The 13,879-nt window shown below is 48.4% G+C and overlaps 2 protein-coding genes and 2 non-coding genes across 4 annotated transcripts; 2 read left to right on the plus strand and 2 right to left on the minus strand.

Moving 5' to 3' along the window:
- Positions 1-1,089: 1,089 nt before the first annotated feature.
- On the plus strand, positions 1,090-5,151 carry LOC142988662 (trafficking protein particle complex subunit 14-like). Its single transcript, XM_076137898.1, has 13 exons — positions 1,090-1,282; positions 2,025-2,368; positions 2,444-2,539; positions 2,642-2,771; positions 2,977-3,063; positions 3,278-3,398; positions 3,538-3,685; positions 3,756-3,838; positions 3,943-4,094; positions 4,318-4,454; positions 4,538-4,616; positions 4,739-4,853; positions 4,956-5,151. The coding sequence occupies exons 1-13, from the start codon at positions 1,090-1,092 to the stop codon at positions 5,110-5,112; spliced, it is 1,842 nt and encodes a 613-aa protein (XP_075994013.1). The 3' UTR covers positions 5,113-5,151.
- A 133-nt stretch (positions 5,152-5,284) lies between these two features.
- LOC142988660 (polyunsaturated fatty acid lipoxygenase ALOX15B) lies at positions 5,285-12,617 on the minus strand. The gene is made up of 15 exons (XM_076137897.1): positions 12,558-12,617; positions 11,676-11,849; positions 10,903-11,134; positions 10,458-10,539; positions 10,112-10,201; positions 9,869-9,984; positions 9,608-9,780; positions 9,137-9,280; positions 8,630-8,833; positions 8,216-8,302; positions 7,933-8,102; positions 7,557-7,672; positions 7,378-7,478; positions 6,679-6,849; positions 5,285-6,106 (listed from the first exon to the last, which is right to left on the minus strand). The coding sequence occupies exons 2-15, from the start codon at positions 11,835-11,837 to the stop codon at positions 5,927-5,929; spliced, it is 2,028 nt and encodes a 675-aa protein (XP_075994012.1). The 5' UTR covers positions 11,838-11,849; positions 12,558-12,617; the 3' UTR covers positions 5,285-5,926.
- A 153-nt stretch (positions 12,618-12,770) lies between these two features.
- Positions 12,771-12,843, plus strand: trnav-uac (transfer RNA valine (anticodon UAC)). The gene has a single exon. It is a non-coding gene; the product is annotated as a tRNA-Val (tRNA).
- Positions 12,844-13,143: 300 nt separating this feature from the next.
- On the minus strand, positions 13,144-13,215 carry trnaa-cgc (transfer RNA alanine (anticodon CGC)). Its single transcript has one exon. It is a non-coding gene; the product is annotated as a tRNA-Ala (tRNA).
- Between the last annotated feature and the right edge of the window lie 664 nt (positions 13,216-13,879).

The following is a 13,879-nucleotide window of genomic DNA, read 5'->3' on the forward strand; positions in this document are numbered from 1 at the left end:
GCGTCTGAATCTACAGCTACTTAAATAAACAATATTGATATCATCAAGCTTACAAAGTGATGTCATCAAACTAAGAAAATGATGTCACCCAATAAACCAAACTTACAGCGATATCATACTTTAATATTACTAAATCTATTTCCTGTTTGGCTGTTAGTAGACTTTTCTTTAGCATCTTGTCTGTCAGCTTTTCCTTCTAAGTGTGGCTGCAGTGATCTAAAGCTCCAGACTTCACCTGAACCTTCAGCACTCTGAGCAGCTGTCACCGCTGTGCTAAATCACTTTCATCAGTAAACGTGTTTCCTGGAAGGTAAGGTTATATCCAAACAAAGATCATCAATAATGATGTAACCGTGAGCAGAATAATAACATGTGGCTCAGATGACAAAGTGGATTCAAACATCACATTTATGCTCAAAGATCAGTGTAGAACCTTAAACTGGATGATTTAGTAGGTCTGGGTCATTTGTGGTTACAGACTGTAGAAAGTAGATTCATAAAATGAAATTTAAGAAACATTTTTTAAAGCCTTCTGAAATCCACCCAAGTGAAAATAAACAGCCACAAAATAACCAGCGGAACAGAATCAAAGCGGGAGGTCGTAAAGCGGGGAGGCAACCGAACCCTCAATTGCTCCCCCCCTCTGCGTAGGGTGGTAATGTAATGTAATGTAAGTCGCTTTGGATAAAAGCGTCTGCCAAATGCTCGTAATGTAATGTAATGTCGTAACGGCGGAAGTGCGTGTGTCTTGGCGTTCGTGACGAAGGTGCGCCGGCTGCGTTTCTCACCCGCACTCCGACAACAAGGCTATGATCGGTCAGTCGTTGTCTCTTGACACAATGTCAGACTTCTTTCTCGGGTTTCATCCAATGAGGCATTATAGCTGTTAACCCGTGTTATATCATAACAGTTACACATGTCTAACGTTACTGTCTTATCTTTCTTCTCTCCTTCGCTGTGCCTGGATTTGGACGCCAGCCTCATTGTCTACACGCCTTCTGGTCGGATTACGGGTGGGAAACGATATAACGCGGTCCGTCCCGGCGCTCGCTCAGCCTCCTCATCCTCCTCCTCCTCCTCATCGTCGCCATGGTGCAGATGATGGAGTCGCAGTGTGAATATTTCATGTATTTCCCGGCAGTTCCCATCTCGGATCTGTCGGACCCTGCACGGTACCGGACTCTGCCCCGCAGGAGTCACCTCTACCTCGGGGAGACCGTCCGCTTCCTCCTGGTGCTGCGCTGCAAGGACGCAGGGGCGACGCCGATCGAGCACGACCCCGGTAAGGTGGGGGGAGAGCAGGGGAGGAGAACCGGGTAGGAGAGCGGGGGAGAGCCGGGGAGAGCCGGGGGAGAGCGGGGGAGAGCCGGGGGAGAGCCGGGGAGAGCCGTCCCTGATGCTCCCATCAGGCCGGGGAAAGGAAGAGATGCTTCCCTTTGAGGAACATCACAAAATAGTCCTAATCTTTTGTTCTAATATTCCTACATTCCGGTGTGTTCATATTGCCTCACTGTTCTGTAGCTCTGTAATGCTCTACAGTCTCAGATGACATCACATCACATCACAGCAATAAGAAGCAGCATTGTAAAAACATCCTGGGGACACATTCTGTCAAACCGGCTAATTTTCGTCCAGAATTGTAGACATTTCATGATATTTACTTGAGTATCCCTCAAATACTGATAATAATGATCCATAATAATGATAAAATGTTTGGCAAAAACAGAAAATCATTTGTAAACCAGAAGACATTCAAGAATACAATGTGGACTGACTCTTTGACTGTCAATCACATTTATTTGTAGCCCTTCTTCATGTAGAGATTCTACGAAATTAAACAATAAATAGATTAAAGAAAAGGAAACAAAATCTAGAAATACAGGGAAGAAATATGAAACCGATCTGACAGATTTTAGAAAAGTCTCATTCATTCATGTACTGAACATTTTTGATTTATGTGGAAAATCAGGACCCGTCTGTCCTCACCCGTCTGTCCTCACCCGTCTGTCCTCATGTCCATCCAGCAGGGGGCACTGATGGCACAGCGGCAACATTTGGAACAGAAACAGCCAGCAGTCGTGCCTGGCGGGAGCTGGCCAGCTCTCTGTGCGCCGTAGCCAGCGTGAGTCCCGGAGAGAGCAGCCGCCACAGACCCAACCAGCATCTGCATCACCATGACTACCAGAGCAGCGGGGACGAGGCCAACGAGGACGGCGAAGAAGACTACATCGCCGCTGCAGAGGCCGCCATCGCAGCGCTGGGCAGCAGGGTGGATTCTCGCTGTCGCAGCTTCAGGGACTGCAAACCGCTGCTCATCCACAACTCATCAGGCACCGTGGGCCGGGAGTTCCGCAGGGCTCCTGTTCAGGTGCGGTCGGGTCCACAGGTAAAGAACATAAAGTTATGGCCTCAGTCTCTTCATGGCGTCTCTGTGTCTCTGCAGTCTCCTCTGGATGAACCGGTGGTGTTGGCGGATGAGGTCATTTTCCCGCTCACAGTGTCTCTGGACAAACTTCCTGTCAGCACCCTCAAGGTCAAGGTGAGGAGGAGCATGTGCCTGTCTGCCTCCCTGTCTGTCTGCCTCCCTGTCTGTATGATACATGATGTGTGTGTGTGTGTGTGTGTGTGTGTGTGTGTTCAGGTGATGGTCACAGTGTGGAAGAGAGAGGCAGAGAAGGCCGAAGTGCAGGAGCTCGGATACCTGAGCGTCCTTCAGCAACGAGAACCTACACACACATTCAGACACGACCTGAACACCTTCAAAGCTCAGGGTACTACACACACACGCACGCACGCACACACACACACACACACACACACACACACACACACACACACACACACACACACACACACACACACACACACACACACACACACACACACACACACACACACACACACACACACACACATCTTTCTGTACAGCGTCCCTGTCATGTCCTCTAACATGCGGTCCGTCCGTCTCGTCCTCAGTCAGCACCACTCTCACTGTCCTCCCTCCTCCCACTGTCCACTGTAAGCAGATGACCGTCTGTGGAAAACACCTGACAGTGCTGAAAGGTACAAGAACATTTAGAAGAAGGAAAGGGATTCTTAGGATCAGAAATACAAAGTTACTCGATTTTGTCACTACTCCTCTCCTCCTCTCCTCTCCTCTCCTCTCTTCCTCTCCTCTCCTCTCCTCTCCTCTCCTCTCCTCTCCTCTCCTCTCTTCCTCTCCTCTCCTCTCCTCTCCTCTCTTCCTCTCCTCTCCTCTCCTCTCCTCTCTTCTCAGTATTGAATGAATCTTCTCAGGAGGAGGTGAATATTCGTGATGTTCGTATTCTACCGAACCTGAACGCCTCTTACCTTCCCATGATGCCTGACGGCTCGGTGCTGCTGGTGGACAACGTGTGGTAAGAGCCAGAGTGTCTCATCACGTCAGGTTCTGTTAGTTCAGACACATTCTTCACGTGAGAGAACATGTGACCTGTGGATGTTGGCGTGTCAGGGGGATCAGTTCATGTTCCATCTGATGTCCTCTGCATCCTCCAGCCATCAGTCTGGTGAGGTCGGCATGGCCTCTTTCTGCAGGGTGGAGAGCCTGGCCTGCCATGTTCCCAGCATGCTCAGCGCCTTGGAGGAGCACGACTTCCTGTTCCAGCTGCACCTGAACGACATGCCGCAGGACGACTCCAAAGAGGTGCCGTGTTCTCTTAGCGCAGTGTCGCCCCTTTGACGAGTTGTTACGTGTAACAGCTTCATTCTTTCAGGGGCTGGAGGTTCCTCTGGTCGCCGTGCTGCAGTGGTCCACTCCCAAGATGCCTTTCACCAACTGCATCTACACCCACTACAGGTCAGGAGCTCCATAGTTTTCCTTTTAAGTGAACTCGTCCCTCTTTCTTCCCCTCGTGCTGGTCTGTCTTACGTCACTGACCTCTGACCCCGGCCACCCCCCAGGTTGCCTAGCGTCCGTCTGGACCGGCCACAGTTCGTCATGACGGCCAGCTGTCCAAGCACGGTGAGGGTGAAGGAACACTTCAGGGTGAAATACGTTCTGCTGAACAACCTGCAGGACTTCCTGGCTGTCAGGCTGGTCTGGACTCCTGAGGGTCAGTCCCTTACTCACCTGCTACTGTTTGTGGGTGTTTGGGGTTTTGTGTGGTTGCTGGGGTATTTCATGCTGGTTGCTAAGACGTTGGTTAGTTCTTGCTCCATGGCTGCCTTTTGGTTGAGAGTCTGAGTTAGATGTTCATGTCTGTGTGTATATGAATATGAAGTCTTTGGTCTTAAAGAACGTTCAGCCTGATGTTTGCTGTGTTGTGATGCGTTCAGGTCGTGGTCAGGGTGAGGACGCAGCGCTCGCCGCTGTGGTCTGTCACACCCCCCTCAGTAACCTTGGTCACTGTCGGAAAGGAAGCACATTGTCCTTCAGTGTGGCTTTCCAGATCCTCCGACCGGGACTGTACGAGGTACTTTAACCCTTTAGTAACCTGTAGTACCTGTAGCTCCCACGTACTTCTACCCTCCACTGAACTCTGTCTCTTTGCGTTAGCTGAGTCAGCATATGAAGTTGAAGCTACAGTTCACAGCCTCAATCGCCAACCCCCCCCCTGATGCACGGCCCCTGTCACGTAAGTCACTCTTATTAACTCTACAGGGAATTGAACCATCAACCGTAAAGGCAGCCATCTGATTCTAATGTCTTAGGATGAGAAAAGCAAGCCCCCAAACTAGCCATGTCTCCCCTCCCCAGGTAAGAACAGCCCATCCAGCCCTGCAATGCGAGACTTGCTGGACCGACACCAGGCCAGTCTGGGTCGGTCCCAGTCCTTCTCCCACCAGCAGCCGTCCCGCTCGCACATCATGAGGTAGGTCAGCACAGAACACTTCCTACTGAGATATCATGAGTCTGAAGTCATGAACCAGTCTGACTGTGTGTGTGTGTGTGTGTGTGTGTGTGTGTGTGTCAGGACCGGCAGTGCCATGGAGCGCCGGGCCATCACCCCTCCTGTTGGCTCTCCTGTGGGTCGGCCACTCTACCTGCCGCCTCAGGACAAAAGTCTGCTGTCTGTGGACAAGATCGCCAAGAGGGAGTGTAAAGTCCTGGTGCTGGATCCTGTCAGCTAGGAAGGAAGGACGGGAGGAAGCACGAGACGTTAATGTCAATCCAGCACTGAGGAGGGCCCAGACTGATCTGGTCTCGTTAAGCCTGGACACCAACGAGAGGGAACAGAGGAAGTCTAAACAGGAAGAGCATCCCCCCCCCCCCCCCCCCCTGCCCAAACACAAGCAAAGAACGTTTACATGAACTCTGTGTGGACCGGATCCAAAGGTGCATGTGTTTGATAAAGTAGCATCCTAATGTCTTCATGTGTGTGGATGAACAAACAGCAGAGTGAAGTGTAATCCTGTCTGTACAGTTATGAGGCATAATAACGTGTCAGTGTTATTTATTAGTATTGATTCTCTCAGGCCACTCAAACACAACACAGCAGAAGTTCACAATGTGAATGTTTTAGCTGCAAAACGTTTCTGAATAGTTAAGAAAGTATTGACTGATGTTTTTCATTTCTGCTGCTGATCTGATGATAGATTTGCTGTATTAGTTTGTTATGATTTAAATGTCAAAGCACTTCAGCCATATTGGTGACGTCACAATCAACACGTGCTTCCACACTTTGAACATAAAGAATAACATAATAATAAGTGACAGGTAAGAGTTCACATAAAGAGGAAACACAAAATAATTCAACAATTAAAATACAAGAATTAAAACAAACAACCCAGTAACCAAGGCAACATTCACACACTCCACAGTCCAGTCACATAACAGGAAGTAGAACTGGACCTCGTCACGGTTTCACACAAACGTGACCTTTTGATTAGATAAGAGATAGGATCAAACTTCATTTATCCTGAGGGATATTGCTATGAAGCTGCTTTAAATAGCCACACTGTTCTCGATGTGCTGTGGGCACAGGTACGGGTACGGCAGGTCCAGTCTGCTGTTCCGATCAGTGATGTCATCTGAAATGGCCTGCAGTTCTTCCTGCACCTGCTTCACCAACCTGCGAGGGGCGCCATCATTGAAAACCGCCTCTCGGTAATGACAGAGAGGAACCTGAGGGACAAGAAGAGGTTCACTCCAAAACACAGAGAGCCAACAGGGGGCGCAAACATCTGACATGACCTCAAATCTGTGCATTTGACTTTTATAGATAGATAGACCTGATTGATCCTAAACTGGGAAATTGTTATAATCTGCAACCATGTGATCCTTCCATAGTGACCTGAGTGATCTCTCTTTGGATGAGTGTAGCAGATCTCAATGTCAATCAATAATCAATCCAGTGATCAGTTCTGATGCAGATCCATCCAGCCTGTCTCTCCTTCTCTGACTCAGCTCCATCTCAGCTCCATGATGCTGCTGGTTGATGTTTGTAGCTCTGCTAGACACTCGGCTCTGCCTGGAGACACAGAGCTCCTATCTGAAGAGGACTGAGGGACCACCAGATCCTGACCCTACTGATCCAGACCCTACTGATCCAGATCCTACTGATCCAGATCCTACTGATCCAGATCCTACTGACCCAGGTCCTACTGATCCAGGTCCTACTGATCCAGGTCCTACTTCTCCAGGTCCAGGGGCCTGTACTATGACTGTTATGTTGTTGACAGTGTGTGCAGCCTCACATAGTCAACAGCAGGCTGAGACAGGACGGTCAGCGTGGACAGGATGTGACAAGTCGACTTCACATCCGGCAAGAAGGACAAAATGTCTTCCTCTGTCACCAAACCTTTGGCCTGAGGGGGGGGGCGGAGCATGAAGGCCGGAGAGTTTGGCATCCACAGAGAGAAATCCAACTGAGGGGGAGAGAGAGAGAGACAAAGAGAAAGAGAGAGAGAGAGAGAGAGAGAGAGAGAGAGAGAGGGGGAGAGGGAGAGAGAGAGAGAGACAAAGAGAGAGAGAGAGAGAGAGAGAGAGAGAGAGAGAGAGAGAGAGACAAAGAGAAAGAGAGAGAGAGAGAGAGGGGGAGAGGGAGAGAGAGAGACAAAGAGAGAGAGAGAGAGAGACAGAGAGAGAGAGAGAGAGACAAAGAGAGAGAGAGAGAGAGACAGACAAAGAGAGAGAGAGAGAGAGAGAGAGAGAGAGAGAGAGAGAGAGAGAGGGAGAGAGAGAGAGACAGAGAGAGAGAGAGAAAGAGAGAGAGACAAAGAGAAAGAGAGAGAGACAAAGAGAAAGAGAGAGACAAAGAGAAAGAGAGAGAGAGAGAGAGAGAGAGAGAGAGAGAGAGAGAGAGAGAGAGAGGGAGACTAAACACAGGGGGACGAGAAGGACATTTGTGAAGACATTTTGATTTTTTTTTTCTCCAGACAGGAAGTGAGACCCACCTGGGAGAAGTTGACTGCAGCGTGTAGAGCAGAACAGCTGAAGATGATCATGGTGACAAACTTGGATACTTCTGCTCTGGTCTGGAAGCTCTCAGGGAAACCTGAGGAGAGACAGGCTCATGACACACACACACGCACGCACGCTCGACGCACACACACACACACACACACACACTCACCTGAGTTGCAGGTGAAGCCATGTGAGTTAATTTCTGCAATCCAGTGTTGAATCTCTGAGTCCTGCTGCACGTCATCGTCTCCACGGTAGAACAAATCCATCCAGCTAACAACAAACCTACACACACGCACGCACACACACACATACACACACACACACACACACACACAATTACCAGAGAATTGACTGATGATGTCACGTGTGGGCTCAGTTTGATCTGAGATACACAACTCTTCCTCCACTGACAGTCGATCATCTCACAACATCAACACAAGCAGCTGATATGAAGATGCCCATGAGGCCCCTGGACCCCTGGACCCCCGCCCCCCCAGCAGGAGCCTCAGCCTCCTCACAGCTGTGCAGGTCCGTGTGTTTACCTGTGCAGAGCGTCCCAGACTCTCTGTGCATCCTGGGCGTAGTAGGACTGTGGCAGTTTGTCCACACTGCGATCTGCCAGGTCATCAGGGACACACAGGGATCTGTAACGGATCCTGGCCCCGGCCCGGGATATCAGGACAGGGACCGCCTCCAGACCACACCCCACCGCCTGGAGGACATCCAATCAGGACACAGGAAGAGAGAGCAGACATGCATCCTCAAACTATGTGTACGATCAACACACACACACACACACACACACACACACACACAGAGTGGTACCTTATCAAAAACCCCGTTAGCAGCTAGCAGCGAGGCTCTGGCCTGGATGTTGATCTGCAGGCTGGTCTGCACGTGTGGCATCAGCAGCTGTCAGAGCCCAACACTCATCAGTAAGCAAACACCACAGCACATCAATGACAAGAAAATGTACTGGAATCATCTTTTGTTTTGTAGGTGAGCCTGGGGCCAGTTCAAGGCGATCGGTATCATGTGACATAGAACCGTCTCACTTCTGTCCCGGTCACGACAGAAAGCTGGAACTCTGACCTGAAAAATGTATAAACCGAGTCTACAGAGTATTTTGTGCATCCTGGTCACCTGGTTGATCTTTATGAACTTGCCCCCGGCTCACTTACAAAAGGAAATGTTGCGCTCAGGCCCAGGCTTCATCTCTCCACTGTCACACGGTTGCACCTGATGCAGCGGGTGCAGCTGAGGCAGCGTCCTGAGTGTGGCGCCGCAGCAGAGCTCCCCCATCATGTGGGTCCTCAGGTAGTGCGACACCAGCTGGTGACACTGGAAATCTGCACAGCGCACCCATAGCTTAGCCAGCAGCCAATCACAGCTGAGGTCAGAGGGCAGGAAGACCGGGTTCAGAGGGCCAGGGGTTTGCTGCAACTACAGGAACAACAAAGGTTCAATTTACATTTACATGAGAAATAAGGTGCTGCCACCAACCGATAGAGAGGAAGAGACCAGAGTGGTGACTGATCAGCTTTAACAAGGACGGAATGGAAATACATAACATCTACACACTGAGACCTACAGACCTGAAGAGGAGAAGAAGAACATCTACACAAGGAGACGACAAAACAACACACAACTATGTCACGGATGTAAATGTCCCTATAATCATTACATATTGTTGGAAATTGATTTTGCTGCATTTCCTGCTGAGTGTGTGAGGCAGCTGGAGCTCACCTGGATGGCGATGGGCTTCAGCGCCCCCTGCTGGTTCAGGTGCAGCAGGCACAGAGGAGCACACAGGTACGTCTGCCTTCCATTGATCACGTTGGCTGGCAGGCCGTCCATGAGCTCATAGTCCAGCAGGTACACGGCTCCTTTCTGACACACAGCAGAGTGATAGAGTGACACGGGGCGCTGCACTACTATGATGAGGATGATGAGGATGAGGATGAGGATGAGGTGATACAATCAGTCAAGGACCCCTTACTGATCAGCATTTTCATTTGCAATATTATTATTTGAGCTTATTGTTTGTTCATTTGAATTATTTTGCTTTTTTTTATTTTTCAGACAGGCATCAAAGCCACAAGACAATGTCAAATCAAGACCACGCCCCTTTTCACAAACAGAAGCGCAGTGTTTTTGATTTACAAATCCACTTACAAAGGAAATAAGAATGAAGTATTTATCATGACGGTCTGGTACCTGCAGTTCTGCCTCCAGGGAGGAGTCATCAGGCAGGAAGGGGCGGAGCATTTCAGAGGTGACAGACAGGTGTGGAGGGAGGAGGCGGGTCTGACGCAGCATCAGAGGGTTTAAACCGTTCAGACTCTGGTAACCGAAAAAGCCATCGTCCATCCAGTGAGCCCGAACAAACTCTGAGAGACAGAGGGGGGGGGGGGGGGGATGTATGTTGGACATGTATGTTGCATTTATGTACGTATGTTGTATGTTTCATGTCTGTACCGGCGATCTTGTTGTGGTTGCTGTTGAGTTTGAAAACTCTGTCCAGCTCAGTGAAGCTGTTCCATCCCTGCGTCTGCTGGGTGAAGCCTTTCAGGTAGTGAAGGTTCATAGCTGGGCTGAAGACACACACACACACACACACACACACACCGGACACACACCGGACACACACACAAAATCTGACTGATTTTCTGTAATCAGTGTTTCTCTGGTGCTTTACGTGTTGTGTGTGTGTGTTGTCACCTTCTACGTGTGAAGTTCAGGTTCGGCCCGAGATCAGATGACCGTTTTACATCTACATAGTGTGGAGCACAATCCACAAACGGTAGCCATCTACAACACACACACACACACACACACACACACACACACACACACACAGGTCATGTGATTCTGGTTCATTTACTTACTTAGGAATTGCTTCCATTTTCCAGAAACAGTGCTTTATAACCTGACACAAATACCATAGCACCACAATCAAAACACAACAACGCTGCGACAGGAGAGTGACATTGTGTCACCTGTGGTCGCTGCTGGTTGATCTTCACTAAAAGCGAGTCAGACTGATGATCTGTGTCTGAAGTCTCACCTGATGTGTTTCTGTTGCTGCTGCAGTTGTTGGAGTCGCTGCTGCTTCAGCTTCTCCTCTGCTTCGTCCTTCAGCAAACACACTGACAACAGACCGCACACACACAGCTCAGACCTCCACCAAGGCCAAACAGTGCACTCTGGGTCACCATGACTGCTAACACTACTGCATCTCTGTCCATATTTGACTTCTGTAATCTGAGTGGTTGACATTAAAAACATCCCCATGGTAACTGAATGATCTTTCTGTCTTTTTTCGTTTCAGAGCTATTAATGGAAATCAAGCATTAATGAACACACACACACACACACACACACACACACACACACACACACACACATCCCATGGTGGAAACATCTGTTACATTATTACATAACTGAACTTAGCTCCTAGTCTTGCCTTGTCTCCTGCAGTTAAGAGGAAGAAGCTCGTGAACGTTTCTTACTCTTCTCGGTCCGTAGCTCCACGTCACCATCTGCTGACTGCAGCCACCTGTCACACAGGAACACCTGTACCTCTGGGTCTTCAGGGCCCGCCTCCTTCTTCTCTGCCTTCTTCACCTCCACCCGGTCACAGTGCCAGTCCATGTCTGGGAAGCCCGGCCGAGGATTCAGTCTGAGACGGATAAGAAGGAGACGACCCAGGGGACGGACGGCCTGGACCCAGAGGGGACACGCCTACAGGGTCGAAGGGGAGACAGACGGACACTTAAACCTATCCAGTTCATATTTCCATAAACCAACAACCCCTAAAGAAACATCAGGGACGGAGAGGCTGTTTGACAAACCAGCTTCATGTTTCAGCCCCACTAAGCTCCAACATCTGCTGCTTCTGACCAGGCTAGCTGTGGAGCATAAGTTACCATGGCGACAGAGTGCGATCAGAAGTGCGTCAGACATCGAAACATTAGACTGGAGCTGAAATGTAGCTGACTAAGCTTTTAATCTTGCTTCACAGTCCCGCCCCCTGCTGAGTCTGACCGTCCTAAACATGTCACCAGACTTCTTTAGGTCCCACTTTAGCTGCAGCGCCGCCCTCAGGACAAACCTGAGCTCTTTGCCCCTGTAGTGTCTCCTTCTTTGACGGTGCAAGTGACGTTTTTCTTTACATTAACAAAAGGAAACAATCTATCAAAAACCTCACCTTTCATGAATATGTTTCTTAAATCGTCACATAAATGTTGCTTTATGTTTTACAGTCATGATTAACAAAACCCACCGATCCAGGCAGCAGGTCTGCGTCGCTCACAGTGATGGGCGGAGTCTCCGCCTGCGAACCAATCAGGCTGAGGCTCAGGTGGCTGTAGGTTCCGCAGGTGAGACCAGGTGATGTGTGAACTGTCACCTCAAACTCCTGACAGGAAGTCTCCATGTTACACATTAAGGTGAAGAGCTGGAGAGCAGAGGGGCGAAGAAGAAAAGGAAAGCTGCCAAGTTCATTCTAGAGTTTTACAAACCCAGCCAGGGAAGAAATGATGGAGAATGTGCAGCATGACGAAGAACACACGAAGTGTGGAGCTCTGTCCCTGGTTAGTGTCTTAAAAGAAATATAAAAATGAAGGACTTTCATTGAATTGTAAGATTACAAGATGGATTTTGTACAGCAGAGTTAAATACGAACAGAATGAAGACAAACACACTCTTTGTTTTGCTCCCGTGTATGACGAGGTTCCCTCTTAAATTTGATAGGAGTGTTTTGACTTGTAAATGAACCCACAGTTACATTGTGTGTGTGTGTGTGTGTGTGTGTGTGTGTGTGTGTGTGTGTGTGTGTGTGTGTCTAAAAAACAAAGAGTTTCTTTCTTTCCTTTATCCTTCTCTTCCTCACACGCTTACATTCTTCTTTAGTTTTTCCATTTTTTGTTCCTTTGAGTGATGCTGCATCATAAAAACCAATAAAGATTTTAAAATAATTTATGGCATGAATTTTGTGTGTGTGTTGAAAAAATGTAACTCAAAGCGACAGCACAAACCCTAACATTCATCATGAGTGGATGCTAGCAATCGATCCACACACACACACACACACACACACACACACACACACACACACACACACACACACACACACACACACACACACACACACAGGTGATCGTACCTTCGTCCTCCTCTGCAGCTTCTGGTTTGTTTAATAGACGCAGATAACCTGCACGTCTCCTCTCTCAGACCACGCCCAGTCCCCATTAACCCCGCCCACCCTGACCACTAACTTCCAGGTCACGATGATCACCTGATCTCATTTTACAAACACGAGTCACCTGAACCATATTGACATGATTTGGTATTGGGAGTACATTAACGTGTGCATCTTGGTTCCATAGTGTAGCGGTTATCACGTCTGCTTTACACGCAGAAGGTCCTGGGTTCGAGCCCCAGTGGAACCATGATCTTTTTGAAAAGAGAATTCACTGTATTCATTGCCGACTCCGATCGCTGTGCCTAAAAAGGTAACGACACTCCTTTACGTTTGTTTTCGGTATTACAAGGAGTTAAAATGCCTTCATGTTGGAAAAAGAACAAATTGTATTTCTTCTAGAACCAATGTGAAGATAAATTAGATAAGATAAAAACAAAAAATAGAATAAAAAGCTATAGTAAAATAACAGTCTGTGTACAGCGGAATGTTATAAAGGTTGATCTTCTGTGTGAAGTATTTCGGAATGTGGGACCGCAGCATAAAAGCGTGGAGATGCCGGGGATTGAACCCGGGACCTCATACATGCGAAGCATGCGCTCTACCACTGAGCTACATCCCCGTGCACTGTGACACAGCGCTGCTGTGACGCCTTACATGTAGTCACGGTGACAGCGGCGGACATGATTTCATTCTCCGTTCTCACTAAACATTTTCATGGCATCAAATATGATCATTTGTTATCGATTTGATAACGATAGATAATATTATAATAATATAATCTTGTTTAAATTCTTGCTTTTTCTACGTCGTGTATGTTGTTTTTATTGTTTCATGTGTGTACTTTCTTATTTCTTTCTATACCTGTGCTGCTGTGACGACCACGTTTCTCATTCGTGAGATCAATAAAGTCCAGATAGATAGATCGATAGATGACAAAATAAAGACGTGTTTTGGATCAAGTTTGAGCCGCTGTGACCGCCAGCGTCACTGTGTTTACCTACAGTGAAACACTCGCTGATTAAAACTAAACCAATCACTATCCTACTGCCTTTTGACTTTGATTTGCTAGTCTGACGAGTCTGCTAGCTAAAACACCAAAGTCCCGAGAAATCTGAGTCATTTTGAGTCCTTTAGTGCGAAGAAATGTGAAGAAAACTCGCTGCGTGTTGTCCAGCGTGACCGTGGATCAGAGAGGTTTGAAGCTCGAGACAAACCAATGGAGGCGTCCAGCTCAGTCAAGATGACATCATTCTAGAGCGGACAAATGTCTCTCGCTGATCCAC

This window comes from Genypterus blacodes, unplaced genomic scaffold (genome assembly GCF_046128005.1).
Source record: "Genypterus blacodes isolate CSIRO-AG114 ecotype Tasmania unplaced genomic scaffold, CSIRO-AGI_Gbla_v1 ptg000341l_1, whole genome shotgun sequence".
Lineage (NCBI taxonomy): Eukaryota > Metazoa > Chordata > Actinopteri > Ophidiiformes > Ophidiidae > Genypterus > Genypterus blacodes.